Source organism: Micromys minutus (genome assembly GCF_963924665.1).
Source record: "Micromys minutus genome assembly, chromosome: 2".
Classification (NCBI taxonomy): domain Eukaryota; kingdom Metazoa; phylum Chordata; class Mammalia; order Rodentia; family Muridae; genus Micromys; species Micromys minutus.
The window spans coordinates 20840154-20855979 of NC_137971.1; the positions used below are offsets into that span (position 1 = coordinate 20840154).

Consider the following 15826-nt stretch of genomic DNA (forward strand, 5'->3'; position numbering starts at 1 on the left):
GGAAATAGTGATATTTGACTTTTTTCTTTCAATTGTATCACTATGTACTTTTTATGCGCTATCTGATTGCTCTGGCTAGTATTTCTACCACTATACTTAATAGGTAGGGAAAGAGTGGGCAGCCTTGTCTAGTCTTGATTTCAGTGGGATTGCTTCAATTTCTCACCATTTAGTTTGGTGTTGGCTACTAGTTTGCTGTATATTGCTTTACTACGTTTAAATATGAGCCTTGAATTTTTGATCTTTACAAGTTTTTAACAAAAACAAACAAAAAAAAGCCCACATACACATAGAAGACAAACAATGCTCTACACAGTGATAACTTTGTCAAGGAAGAAATAAAGAAAAAAATCAAAGATATTTTAGAATTATCAAAAATAAAGGCACACCATACCCAAACTTATGGGATACAATAAAAGTAGTGCTAAGAGAAAAACTCATAGCTCTGAAAACCTCCAAAGAGAAACTGGAGAGATCATACAGTAACAGCTTGACAACATACTAGAAGGCTCTAGAACCAAAAGAAGCAGATACACCCAAGAGGAAAAGATGGCAGGAAATTAACAAATTTAGAGCCGAAGTCAACCAAATATAAATACAAATAACTATAGAAAGAATCAACAAAACCAAGAGCTCGTTCTTTGAGAAAATCAACAAGATGGATAAACCATTAACCAGACTAATGGTAGAGAACAGAGAGAGTATCAAAATTAACAAAATCAGAAAAGAAAGGGGGATACAATACAACAGAAACTGAGAACATGTTCTTTTTTAGTTTCTGTTTTTATGATCTGTTCTTTACTGAGAGTGGTGTGTAAAAGCCTACCACTATTATTGTGTTAGGTTCAATGTGTGCTTTGAGCTTAATAAAGTTTCTTTTATGAATGTGGGTGCCCTTGCATTTGAAGTGAATATGTTCAGAATTGAGAATTCATTTTGCTTGATTTTATGATGGGTATAAAGTATCCTTCCTTATATTTTTTGATAAATAAAATGTCTAATATACATACATACATATATATAATTTAAATTGATATATATATATATATATATATATATATATATATATATATACACACACATGTGTGTGTGTGCTAGAGTAGAGATTGTATCCAGTTTTTCATGTTTGCACAATAGAACTTTAGCAAATAATATTCATAACTATTAACTCCCATTGCATTTTCTATGCTTCTTTTGATGTGAACCAGAAAGATGTGTTAGGATAATATTTTCTTACCAATATTGTAAGCAAATCTGAGAACAAGTATACAAACCAAGTATAATTATTACTGAAAATATGCAAAAAGTCTAGGAATTATTTTATGGTAATTATTATTTTAAGGTGAAGGTTTATTTCAAATTAAGAATAGATACACATAAGCACAAGGGATCATACAACTGTTATTTAAAGGAGAAAGTAAAAGGGCATTTCTACTAAACATCTGGAAACTGCATGTGATTGCTGGATCTTGAGAAAAGAGGGTTCTCTGTGCTAGGATGGAGAATAGAGGGAAGGAGGTGAATGCAGATGAGAAGGGGATTGCAGACTATAATACCACAGGGCCCAGAAAGTCTGATCTCTTTAGAGAGGAATGAAGGAAAGCTCATAAGTGGGTGGCACAGAGGCAAGTCCATTCACCACTGGGGTTGTATCAATGTCTTTTGGGTGAACAAGAGATTTCACTTTAAAGTTCTGTAAAATGGTTGTCAGTAATAGAAACAACTCCATGCGGGCCAGGTTCTCTCCAGCACAAATCCGTTTTCCTACAAAAAAAAATGGTAAAAAAGATTACGATTTCTTCTTCTTAAATTTGCAAAACACTGTATGACACACAATTTGATGAATGAATGGTGAGTCATTGTATATGTGGTTAGATGAGTGGCTAGCTGAAAGGACAACTCAACAGTTAAACAGAACAAATTTGTTTTCTAGATAACATATAATCTTGAGTATTACATTTGTTCATAATACATGTTAACAAATTGTGGCTGTTCACATTTCTAATAAAACTACCTGGAAGACTCAAGAAGAATGATTCTGTGTTTACAATCAAAATCATACACAAAGAAAAAAGCTACATATCTAAAGTTAGTCCATACACTGCAAATTTATACTCAATATTCATTACTCTCAGATTGAACAAAGAAGGTCAGGTTTCTCAGCGATCATTGCAGGACATCCTGGCACAAATACAACGTCTCCCTCACACAATAATGATCTTTCATTTTTCAGGATTCAAACCACATTGAAATGTCCTGATGTAATGTCTCCTTATTGATATGTAGTTTTTTCTTATAGTTCTTTAATATCCATGTGAAACAATTAGGAAGCCAATTATTAAAATGCTCATATATTTTGTAAAAATTAAGGTTTCAGCAAGATATTTTCTAATATATTCTCAATAATCCAGAAATCTGAGAGATTTTCTAATTGTCCTGTCCATTGGCAATGTAACAAGTAGTATTCATTCATGTAATTACCAAGTGTCCTTGAGGCACTCTGATGATGATTTTCTATATTTTTGAGACTTGTTATTGCCTAACTGTGCATGAAGGTGAGAGACACAGCAAAGGAAACATGAATTTAAATTCCGATGTATTTCATCATTTCTATGGTGAGAGAGTAAAGTGTAAATGAAGTTTGCATTCTAGGATTAACACTGAGAAGTGGATAAGCATGCTGCTGCTGATAGTTAAACTGCAACTCTACCCACAATTCAGAGCCACTGTTAAGTCTCCACAGATTTTCATGTCACTGAAACCATGGAAATGAGTTTCTATTACCTGTTGAGAAAGGCATGAAGTAGTCACTTTTCTTAAAGTTTCCATTGGCATCTAGAAAGTGTCCAGGGTCAAATGTCTCTGGGTTGGGGAACTCCTTACTGTCATGCAGCACTGATGTCAGTGATGTTATTACTGTTGTTCCCTGGAACAACACACAAAAGGAAACCAAGTTATAAAAATTCCTAGAGCTGAAGTATGTAGGAAAATAATTTTATTCACAATCTGCTATTTAGAAGTTGATAAGTACAAAAAACAGAAGTGTCATTTCAAAGTACACACTATGGAGAGGCATAGGAAAGAGTCTGAGGCCAGTGCCTTTTAGTGACATTTCACATGAGTTCTTGAAATAAAATTTCTGAATTTCTTTCCTCTTTCTACAGATTAGACTCTTACTTATCTTATCATTGACTATTCTACCTCATTACATTTGTCTCTATACTCCTCAAATAAATCGATTTCAAAAGAAATAATTCATCAAGTGTTCTAAATAATATAGTTCATTCATTGAGCATATTAGGAAGCATATGGAAGTACAAATACTACACATTTCCCTCATGTACAACATCTACTTATTCATCCATCAATTTCTGTATTTATATGGTAGAAATGTAAAGGCAGGGCTAGGTGCCTGAGTAGAGGTATGCTATCATATTTAGAATCATATCATGAACCAACAGCAGTATGAAGGGTGTTAAGTTTAGCTGATGCAACACTAGCCTCATGCTAGACTCCTAACTCACGAAATCTATCTGGAGATAAGTGATTCTTATCTTTTCTTTCATTCTATTTGCCAGTTAGATGGGTCTAAAGACATAAATTTAAAAAAACGATTTGAGCTTCTGAATTATTGCTGATTTAAGGTCTAGTGTACCCCACTCTGAGAGCATTTATAGCAGGCTTATTCAAAATAGTCAGAAGCTGGAAAGAACCGAAATGTCCTTCAGAATATGAATGGATATAGAAATTGTGGTATATTTACACAATGAAGTATACTTAGCTATGAGAAACAATGAATTTTTGAAATTCCTAGGAAAATGGATGCATCTAGTGAATATCATCTTGAGTTAGGTAACCTAGTCACAAAAGAGCAGACATAATGTGCATTCATGGATAATTGGATACTAGCTCCAGAAAGCTCTCAATATTCAAGAAACAATTCACAGACCACATGAAGCTCAAAAGAAATAGAAACACCAAAAGTGTTAGACTCAGTCCTTCTTAGAAAAAAAAATAAGTGTATCATTATGTTTAATCTTTACATACCAAGAAAACTTTCACTCTTTCCATGTTACATTTTGTTTTACATGTAATTCATGCGCATTGTAAATAGTCAGATTTCAATGCATACTATCAAGCCTTTAAAAATTATGTACTGACAAAACTTTAATTTAATGCAAAATGCTTTTAAAAATTGGCATATATATATATGTATATATATATATGATTTTTAAAAATAAAATTCATAAATGTTTTGAATATTAGCAATAAATCTCAACTGTAAAGTGAAAACAATATCTCAAGAAAACATCATTTGACTCAAGAGTGAAAACTGGTACCTAACACCTATATGAAACCTTGCACTACACAAGAAGACCAATTGCCACCTGGCAATTTAGTTTCATCATCTCCACATGAAATTGGTGACTGGAACACTACCAGTGTCATTTTACCCTAACTACTGAAAAATATGAGACTGTCCAGGAAATAGCATTGCACTCTTTTTGAATGGTGTTATAATTATGAATATTTGACATTTTTCATGTGCTATCTGTATTATTACATACTCAATCAGAAGTTTTTCATTGTCATAGATGTAACCACAAAAATTAAATAATAAAAACAAGCACATCAGGAAACATTTTCAAATAAGCTTTAAACAGACAGCTCCATTTTAGTATCACAGTTCTAACAGCTTTGAGGAAGAAAATAGTATGGACAGAGATTTTTTATTATAGAACTCATAGGCGATGGGTGGCAGAAAATATCCAATGTATATTTATGTTTCTAACATATAGAGTCAGTGGTTAAAAAGCAAATATTGCATAGAACCATTAAAATACTACAGAAAAAAAATTTGAAAATAATGTAAAAACTTGTGAATAAATATATCAAAGTAAAGCCATGTATTCCTGGACATACTGGATACACACACACACACACACACACACGCACACACACACACACACACACTTGGTTCCAAATAAAATGTATCATACCCTTAAATAAATCAGACTAAAAATATTCATCTGATCAACATGACTCTGTATTTCCAAAAATATCAAATTTGATAGGGAGATGTTAAAATTATGTTCCTTCATCCTAATGAGAAATAACACAAGCCATGCCCATTTGAAGCAGGTCTGCACATAACTCTTCACAATTCATCACACTGAAGGGAAACTAAAACACAGGATACAGTAACTACATAGAAAAGGATTGGCTCACACAACACCTTCAAAATCCACATACATTTACATGCATATCATTAATTGCAGTAAAATTACCTTGAGATAGATATAAAATCAACCAAATGAATAAATAATTGTTTCCATTAATTAGATAGAATAAAATGTCAGAGGAAATTGAATAATTAGTAACAGAAAGTTATTCATCATTTATGAAAACTCCAAGAAGATATTTGTGTTCTGTTTTATGGAAAACAAATTTGGCATATAGAAAATAAACATCCCAATATATAAAGGAATGACATTGATAAATTGAAGTATTCAGGATATGATATTTTTCAAATTTGGAGTTTTTTACAGTAATAAAAATTTTTGAAAAGTTTTGGAAAAGTGATAACATATTGGAAATATTCACACAGAAATATCTAAGCTGTGCACAATAGTGTTTGGATGGTTGAACAAATACAGAAATGTCAATATAAGTTGCATTTGTTTCTACAGTAGAGCTTCCTTCTGGATCATGAAGGAATGCACAAATATATCAGAGAACTGGTACCACACCATGAACCTGGGGCACCAAGACCACAGAGGTACAGTAAAGACACAAGCTTACCTTTGGAATGAGGTAGTTCCTAAATTTAATATCACAGGTCACAGCATGGGGCAGGCTGTTGGGGCTCAAGTTGATGAATCTCTGAACCTCGTGAATCATGGCATCTGTGTAGGGCATGTGGATCTTGTCCTGCATACAGGGGCTGCGGTGTCTGCCAACCACACAGTCAATCTCTTCTTGGACTTTTGCTGGTTGGTCATAGTAAGAAGCAGGGAAATGAGAGAAAAAGTGACATGTTTGTCATAATGTTGGGTCATACACTGCTCATTCTATGTGATCCAAAAGAATTATAAATGTGGAGATTCATAGGCTATTTTCCACCTGGAGCAGCAGAGAGCCTGGGACACAGGACCGCTGAAGTTGCACATGAGTACCCAGAGCACAGAACATGCTTTGTGGTGCTTGTCAAAAATGGTCTATTCTGGCCCACAATGAGGGCAGGGCCTCTGTCAGCAGAAACTTGTACCTGCCCTGAAAGGCAGTGCTTGTGGAACAGACACACAGACTGCTTTTTATCTTAGATAGCAGAGAGCCTGTTGCACAAGTCTTATGAGGTTGTTCTGGTAGTTCTAAGACTCAGAGAGTGCTGTGCTCTCTGAACAAAGGTCTTTTTTAGCCCACAGTGAGGGTCTGGCCTATGTCATCCAGTCTTGGGATCTGCCCAGGAAAGGCAATTCTTGAAGATCAGCTACACATGAGATTTTACACCTAGACTAGAGGTGAGCCTGGTACATTGTCTCAGAGATGTCACAGCAGGAGTTCTCAGAGAGCAGAGAGTGCTATATTCTCTGGAAAAGTGTCCTTTTAGTCCTAGAGAAAGAGGCAGGTATCTCCCAGTAGGACTCAAGACCTATGGGCAAAGGGCTGAGTGCCCAGAATAGCCTCACAAGAGTTCCCAAACCTGAGACCACAAAGACAAAACTGATTCACTGCCATCAGAACTCACAACGTTCTCAGAAAAAGCTGAACACTCAGAAGCAATTTTCTTCCTGAGCCTGCAGGCCCTCAGATCCACAAGAGAGGCAGGCACCAGTCAGTGACAAAAAGATCACCTAAAATCACAGATAACAAGATGGCAAGAGGAAAGCAAAAGAACTTTAGCAATGGAAACCAAGGAAACCTGGCAACAGCAGAACCCAGATATCCCACCACATCAAGTACTGGATTGCCAAACACACCAGAAAAACAAAACTTACACTTGAAATCATACTTCATGATAATGACGGAGATCTTTGAGAAGCATGGGAATAACTCTCTTAAACAATTACTGACGAACCAGGAGAAATGACTCAAAGAACTACAGAAAAACAAAGCCAAACAGATGATGAAATTAAAAACAGAAATAGAAACAATAAAGAAAACACAAGAAGAAGCAGCTTCAGATATAGAAAATCTGAAAAAGAAATCATGAGTCACAGAAGCAAATATCAGCAACAGAATACAAAAGATGAAAGTGAGCAGGATCTCAGGGGCTGAAGCCAACATAGAAAACTTAGACAAAACAGTAAGAGAAAATACAAAAAACAAAAACCTCCTAACCACAAATGTTCAGGAGATACAGGACACAATGAGAAGACCAAACCTAAGAATAATAGATTTAGAAGAGGGCAAAGAATATCAACTAAAAGGCACAGTATATATCTTCCACAAAATCATAGAATAAAACTGTCCTAGCCTTAAGAAAGACATGACCATGAGCATAAATGAAGGCTACATACTCTAAATATATTGGACTAGAAAAGTAATTCTTCCCAAAACACAATAGTCAAAACACCAAACGTGCAAAACAAAGAAAGAATACTAAAAGCAATAAGGTAAAAAGGTCAGGTAACATATAAAGGTAGACCAATCAGAATTATACCTGATTTCTCAACACATACTATGAAAGCTAGAAGATCCTGGACAGACATCATCCTGATCATAAGAGAACAGAAATGCCACCCATGTAACTATATACAGCATAACCCTCAATTACCATACATGGAGAGACTAAGGTACTCCAGAACAAAACTAAATTACTCAATATCTGACCAAAAATCCAGCTGTACAAGGGATAATAAATGGAAAATCCAATGTAAGGAGTGAAACTACACCCTAGAAAAAGGAAGAAAATAACTAAGCAAGAAAACCAAAAGAAGAAAGACACACAGACATAATTATACCTCTAACAACAAAAATAACAGGAAACAACAATCACAATTTTGTAATATCTGTTAGCATAAATATAGTCAATTTCCCAATAAAGAATCCTAGGCTGTTAGACTGGATACATAAACAGAATCCAGCATTTTGCTGAATACAGAAAACTCATTTCAGAGAAAAAGACAGACACGACATCAGAGACAAAAGCTGAGAGAAAATCCTTCCAAGCAAATGACCAAAAGATATAAGCTTGAGTAGCCATTCTAACATTGAATAAAATATATTTTCAACCAAAATTATCAAAAAACAGGATACTTTTTATAATTTCAAGAAAAATCTATCAGGATGAATTCTCAATCCTAAACATCTATGCTCCAAATACAAGAGAACCTGTATTCATAAAAAACCTTTTAAAAGCTCAAAACATACATTTCCCCCACACACAATAATAGTGCGAGACCTCAACATCCCACTCTCATCAATGAGCAGATCACGGAAGCAGTATTGGAACAAAGATATAGCGATACTAGCAAAAGTTAGGAACCAATTGGAATTAACAGACATCTTCAGAACATTTTATTCTAAACCAAAAGAATACACCTTCTTCTTTGAACCTCATGGAATGTTTTCCAAAATTGACCATATAGTCAGTCACAAAACAAACCTTAATAGATATAAAAAAATTGAAATACTCCCATACATCCTATCAAATCACATGGACTAAGGCTGGTTTTTAATAACAACAAAGACAACAAAAAGCCCACATACACATGGAAGCTGAACAATGTTCTACACAAAGATACAATGGTTAAAGAAGAAATAAAGAAATTAAGGATTTTTATATTTAATGAAAATGAAAAAACAACATACCCAAACTTATGAAATGTAACGAAAGCAGTACTAAGAGGAAAATTCATAGCTCTGAGTGCCTTTGAAAAGAAACTGGACAGAGCATACATTCAGAGTTTGATAGAACTGTAGAAATCTCTAGAACAAAAAGAAACAGATATACCTAACAGGGGTAGATGGCATAAATAATCAAACTTAGAACAGAAATCAATCAAGTAGTAAGAAAAAAATCATACAAAAAATCAGCAAAACCAAGAACTGGCTCTTTGAGAAAAACGTTACAATGCAATTGTGTTAAAATGGTATGGTAATGGAACAGAAATAGGCAGATAGATTAATAAAACAGAATAAAAGATCCAGAAATGGACTCTCACACATATGGTCACTTGATCTTTGACAAAGAAGCCAAAAGCATTCAATGCAAAAAGGACAGCCTCTTCAACAAATGGTGTTGGTTCAACTGGCAGTTACCATGCATAATAATGAAAACAGATTCTTTCTTATCTTCTTGTACAAGGCTCAAGTGCAAGTGGATCAAACTTCTCCACATAAAACCAGGTATACTGAAACTATTAGAAGAGAAAATGGGGAAAAGGTTAGAAAACATAGGCACAGGGCAAAATTTCATTAACAGAACACCAATGGCTTATTCTCTAAGATCAAGAATTGATGAATAGGACCTAATGAGATTGCAAAGTTTCTGTAAGGCTAAGGACACTGTCAACAAAACAAAACAGCAACCAACAGACTTGGAAAGGATCTTTACTAATTCTACATCTGATAGAGGTCTAATATCCAATATATACAAAGAACTCAAAAAGTTGGACTCCAGAGAATCAAACAATATTATTAAAAATAGGGTATGGAGCTAAACAAAGAATTCTCAACTGAGGAATACCAAATGACCCAAAAGCACCTAAGGAAATCCTTGACATTGCTAGTCATCAGAGAAATGAAAATCAAAACTACCCTGAGATTCCACCTCACACCACTCAGAATGGCTAAGATAAAAACTCAGATAACAGCAGATACTGGTGCGGATACAGATTAAGAGGAATATTCTTCTACTGTTAGTGGGGTTTTAAGCTGTTACAATCACTCTGGAAATCAGTCTGGTGGTTCCTCAGAAAATTGAACATAGTCCTACCTGAATTCCCAGTGATTCTACTTTTGGGCATATACCCCAAAGATGTTCCAACATATAATAATAACACATGCTTCACCATCTTCATAGCAGCCTCATTTAAAATATCCAGAAGATGGAAAAAACACAGATAACATTCAGAATATGAATGGATACAGAAATTGTGGTATATTTACACATTGGGGTACTACTCAGCTATTAGAAACAATACATTTATGAAATTCCTTAAAAATGCATTCATCTAGAGAATATCATTCTGAATGAGGTAACCCAGTCACAAAAGAACAGACATAATATGCAGTCTCTGATGATTGGACACTAGCCCTAGAATGATCCAAATACCCAAGAAACAACTCACATACCATGTGAAGCCCTCAAAAAAAGAAAGGTCAAAAAGTGGAATTCTCAGTCCTTCTTAGAAAAAATGTGTATAGCACTCTCTCAGAGTGTGGTACATTAAGACCTTAAATCATTAATAATTCAAAGGTAAGAATAGACGCTTGTGTCAATTCTTGCTATTTAAAACTATTATGTTTAATCTTTACACACCAAGAAAACTTCAACTATTTCCATGTAATAGTTTATTTTAAGTGTACTTTATGCTAATTGTAACTAGTATGATTTCAATGCATACAATCAAACCTTTAAAAAAGCAAGTACAAACCAAAATATATTCATATAGATTTATTCCAAAATGCTTTGAAAAATATGTACATTTATTTCTGTTTTTTACAAATAAAGTTGTTAAAAAAGACAAAATAAAGACTCTATGGAATGGAGATACTTCAGACAGAGGCCACAGACAAACCTCTGAAAGGCTGAATATACCGAGAGAAAGGACCTTGGGGGTTGTCTTATGGATAATGGCTACAGTGAAGTATTTTGATTACTTAATATGTTAGAGGAAAGCTGTGTCAAAAATGTGTACATTTGGAATCAATGGGTTACACTGTTACATTGTTTTTTGTTGTATCTCTTAAATGCACTAGCCATACATTTATTCTCATTATTAATAACTAATGCATAGCAAAAAAATCACCTTTCAATGTTTTAACCTCATTTTTTATTCATAAAGAGATTCAGACTTTATTTGTTGTGTTGCACACGGGGATGAAATGGGCAGTCATGTGGTGGAGCAGGCTAGAACACACTCTTTGTTTAGCACCAAGAACTTGAGAAAATTTGCATTACCTTGGTTAGGTCCACAAACCAGAGCCATGACCCTCTCGGCAAAGATCACTTGATATGACACTTGTAGTACTGTGTATCTTTTAAGGTTAATTTCCTCTTATTTAAAAGTAAAAAATTTATTTTAGGGTTTTATAATCTAAAAATATGCTTCCTAATGTCTTGAAACATGAGCCCCAACATCACACTGCCAAAGATTAAATAACGTCTCTGCTATATGCTAAATGACCTCATCAGAGCTACCCGATTTCCTTTAATGTAGGATGCAGATAATAGTTCATTCATCATGAGGATAAACTGTAATAATGTGTGTGATGGGTCCTATGAAATCAGTTGACATTAATGTACTATTTGGAGCCACTATGTGTGTAATGTTCTAAATTTTTTATAGAGATTGTATTTCAGAGAACTTTGAGGCACTATTCCCTTTTAAATTAAAATTTACTTTGAGATATCAAAGAAAAATTACAAATATAAATTTCATATATATATATATATATATATATATATATATATATATATATATATATATATATATATACTTACATTTTATAGAAAAAAAATGTGTTCTGGATTAAATCACTATCCTTCTACATAGATATTTTGGCAGAGAAGCACATACCCATTATTTTGTAGCCATAACAACAAAGAAATCATAAGTAATTGAAATATCAAATAAAACAGTATAGTCAGTATATTTTAGTTCTTGGTTAAAGTCATTAGTGTTAGGTTTTGTTTTCTCCCCACTCCTATGCTTAGAACATACCCATTGTCCCAAGCTGTCAAATATGAGTTTGGACTCCATCTCTGTCTGTCTTTCTGTCTCTCTCTTAATTCTTTTTGGTTTGAATCATTTCAGGTTCTGATATCAGATTCTAATGGTTTAAAAGCGCTTCTCTTACTGCTTTTTGATTTGGGACAAGTGACATTTAATCTTCCTCTGGAACTAGAAAAATAAGTGTCCTGAAATCTAACTCATCAGGCCTGCTGAGTGATCTTGATGGTGCCTGAACCACACAAGCTACTTAAAGTGAAGGGTGTTGACCTCTCTCTCTCTCTCTCTCTCTCTCTCTCTCTCTCTCTCTCACTCTCTCTCTCTCTCTCTCTCTCTCTGTCTCTCTCTGTCTGTCTCTCTCTGTCTCTCTGTGTGTGTCTGTCTCTCTGTCTCTCTCTGTCTCTCTGTCTCTCTCTGTCTCTCTGTGTGTCTCTCTGTCTGCCTCTGTTTCCTGTCTTCTCTCTCTGTCTCTATCACTTTGTCTCTCTGTCTCTGTCTTGTAAACATCAGCTTTGACACCACAGGGTAAACTGAGAGAGGTGGCAGATGAAGGGTCAGTGTTGTCAGCAACTGATGTCCATGGATCCAGATACCTACAGTCTGTAGCTTTCAGGGAAATCATACATTCACACACAGAGAAAGAATGATTGAAACAAGGACAAGCTTTACTGACATATCTTCTCTCAACTTTATTTCATACCCTTAGAGACATTTTTTTTCTTTTAGGACAAAATATACCTCATAGTCACAAGTTACAAATATTCAAGAAAATCATGATAAAAATATTAAAAAACTGATTGTTACACAAACTTACAACAGGATATTGAGTACATATTTCTAATGTGAAACAAACTTTTAACTCTAAACATTTCTCATCTATCTTATTTCTGAAACCTCAAAATAATCTCAGATATTAAATTTGTATCCAAATTCATTCTTTTAAGATCACATTCTAATGGACATTCATGTATAAATATACATGCACTATATATACACTATTTGAAGGATCTTTTGTATTCCCACAAACTAGTGATAATAATGTTCAACTTTTAATTGGTTGCTTCTGAAACAAATCTATCTATTTAAAATGACTGCTTGTTATTTTCCCACATATGCACAGCATTTATGATTTTCAGATAATGAGAAATTAAGTTGCAGTAAAATCTACATAATCTATATGGACATATCTGAAGAAATTTATGCCAAACTTATGTGCACACAGACACACATTTCTCCTTCTCATTTCATAAATAGTAAAATGTTGGAACCTCATAAAAATGAAAAGCTTCTGAATGGCAAAAGACACCAACATTATAATAAAATAGTAGTTACATAATGGAAAAGGGTCTTTACCAACAACATATCACCCAATAATTTTATAGTTGAAAAGCAACATACCAAGCAAACAAATCTCCCAATAATAAATGGGGGACAGACCTAAGCAGAAAATTCTCAAAGGAGGAAACTCAAATGTCAGAGAAGCAGTTAAATGAATTTGCAAAATCCATCAGGGAAATGCAAATCAAAACTACATTAAGATTTCATCTACAACAGAAAAAAGTTTGAAGATCAATAAGGAAAACATGACACCTCATGGTTTTGAAGATTGGATCAAGGGAAAAACTTATTCATTGCCACTGGAAATGCAGACATGACCATGCACTATGAATACCATTTTGACTATACTTTAGAAAGTTAAGGGAGGTGAGAGTCTGCCCACTTAAAGATCCAGCTGTACTACTCTTTTGCATACATATTATGTGTGCTTCATCCTACAGAGATACACATGCACAAACATGTTCATTAGTACCTTATTAATAAGAGTCATAATTTAGAAACAAAGTAGAATTTCCTAAACTGAGTAAAGATTTTATAAAGTGAAAAAATTACACATTAAAGTAATACTTACCTATTAAAAAGAGAGTGAAATCATGAAATAGTTTGAATGGTGAATTAGTGAAACTAGAAAAGTATCACCATGTAATCCAGACCCAGAAATGCAAATATACTGTTATTTTCTTATATTTGGTTATTAGCTTTCAAATAAATGAGAACTAAGCTAAAACCTGTAGAACTACAGAGATTATGGAGAAATCAAAGGATTAGAGAGAAACGGACTATATAGACAGTTATAGATGGGTTATGAAAAGAAAATTAGGTTACAAGTAGGGAGGGGATAGAGGGATGAGGGAAGGAATACAGAAAGAAACAGCAAAATTTAGGGGGCATTTAAAGTTTAGTATGGAATTGAGTTACAGTAGAAACTTCTTTAATATACATAAAACATCTAGTAAGATGACTTAAATAGAATCTCCAAGTAATGGGGATTCATAAACCAGACTGTATATCTCATGCCACCAAATGAAACTTTCAGGTCCAGGGGTACAGCACATTTTACTGAGTTAGTAGCCAAAGAATTCCCAGGGGAATCTCCAAACAATCAATGTAAGAGCCGGAACTGAGAACACACACACAAAAAAAAAGGCTGTATGAAATCAATATAGCCAAAAGACATATAAACTCAGACAGTGAAACAGTATGCACAGGTCTCTAAGAAGTCCTTTGGATATATATTATGGATTAAAGTTTAGTGTTTTTATGGGTATCATTGTTATGAAAATGAATGGGTCCTTGCTTCTTGAGCCTTCTGTTGGGCTCTTTACCATTGTTTGTTTTTGCCAGTTGTGATGTTACTTTTCATTGAATCTTATTACATTTTATTTTAGTATATTTTTACTTTATTATTATTGTTCTTCACAAGCCTGTTTGTTTTCTAATGAGAGGCAGAAAGAAAGTACATATGAATGTTGAGGGAGACAAAAAGAAATAATAAATAGTAGAAGGAGGAAAAACTCTAATCATGATCCAGTATATGAGAAAAAAAATAATTTTCAAAAATGGAAAAACAGATTGTGAATGTTCATTTTTCCAGTGTAGGGGAATGACAAGGCGATGAGGTGGGAGAGGGTGATTGGGAATTGGAGCATCTTTATGGAAGCAAGAGGGTGGGAACAGGGATAACATTTGAAATGTGAGTTCATAGAATATCCAATAAAAATGACAAAAATTCAGTTTATCTGAATTGTAAGTCCTCTGGTGAATGAGAACAGGAAGGAAGTGTCAGTAAGATGAGCATGCTATTATAATGCTGATCTCTACTTAAACTTTTATTACTGTTGAACAGCAGTAGTCTTTACATGTCTATAGATATACATCCATTACTTGGTTTTACTAATGCATGTGCTTTCATTTAACATTTATGCTTAAATCTCTGCTTTTCTCTTTTCTGGAACATCATATTTTGCTTTAGTAAATTTGAGAAGCCTTACTTTTATCACATATTAAATATATGAATTTAGATCACATTTGTAATTTTCTAAAGAAAATACTGGGCACGGGAGTGAAAGTGGATTTCATTTATGATGAACAACTGGATCTGTTTTAAAATACATTGTAAATGAAAACATTGGTAGAGTTGAAAAAAATCATTGTACAAGAGAAGATTAAGGAAATAGACTTATAGTGTGATATAATTATCTAAATACTCTGCATGAAGAAGAACATATTACTAGATAATCTAGTATGTACATTATCTCAGTAATATCAAATTCTAGGCTTCAGCTTATCTTTCAGTGAAGTAATATTTTTCCACCCTAATGTTAGATTTCTTAAAATAAGGACAGGAGACCATAAGATTTTGACGAATCTACACACTTTTTAGGAAACATTTTAGAATGAAAGGATATGTATCTTCTAATTCTAAAATGGCATGCATGCTATGTACTCACAAATAAGTGGATATTATCAACAAAAGGTACAGAATATCCAAGATACAGTCCACAGAGCACCAAAATGTCAATAAGATTAAGGGCCTCAGTTTCAATTGTGAGGGTGAAGAAAAAAAACGTAAGGGAAGAAGGACATGA

The 15826-nt window shown here is 33.9% G+C and overlaps 1 protein-coding gene across 4 annotated transcripts in view; it reads right to left on the bottom strand.

Moving 5' to 3' along the window:
• Positions 1 to 15826, bottom strand: part of LOC308417120 (cytochrome P450 2C29) — a gene marked incomplete at both ends in the record, with an annotated part of 338086 nt that overhangs the window by 276357 nt on the left and 45903 nt on the right. For 3 of the 4 annotated variants that reach the window (XM_080912242.1, XM_080912244.1, XM_080912236.1), the window contains 3 exons: positions 1583 to 1764; positions 2785 to 2926; positions 5803 to 5990. The exons of the other annotated variant lie outside the window; for it this stretch is intronic. In XM_080912242.1, coding sequence (XP_080768368.1) covers positions 1583 to 1764; positions 2785 to 2926; positions 5803 to 5990 — 512 coding nt within the window. Of the gene's footprint in view, positions 1 to 1582; positions 1765 to 2784; positions 2927 to 5802; positions 5991 to 15826 lie in introns of those variants that run through there. 4 annotated transcript variants of the gene reach the window in all.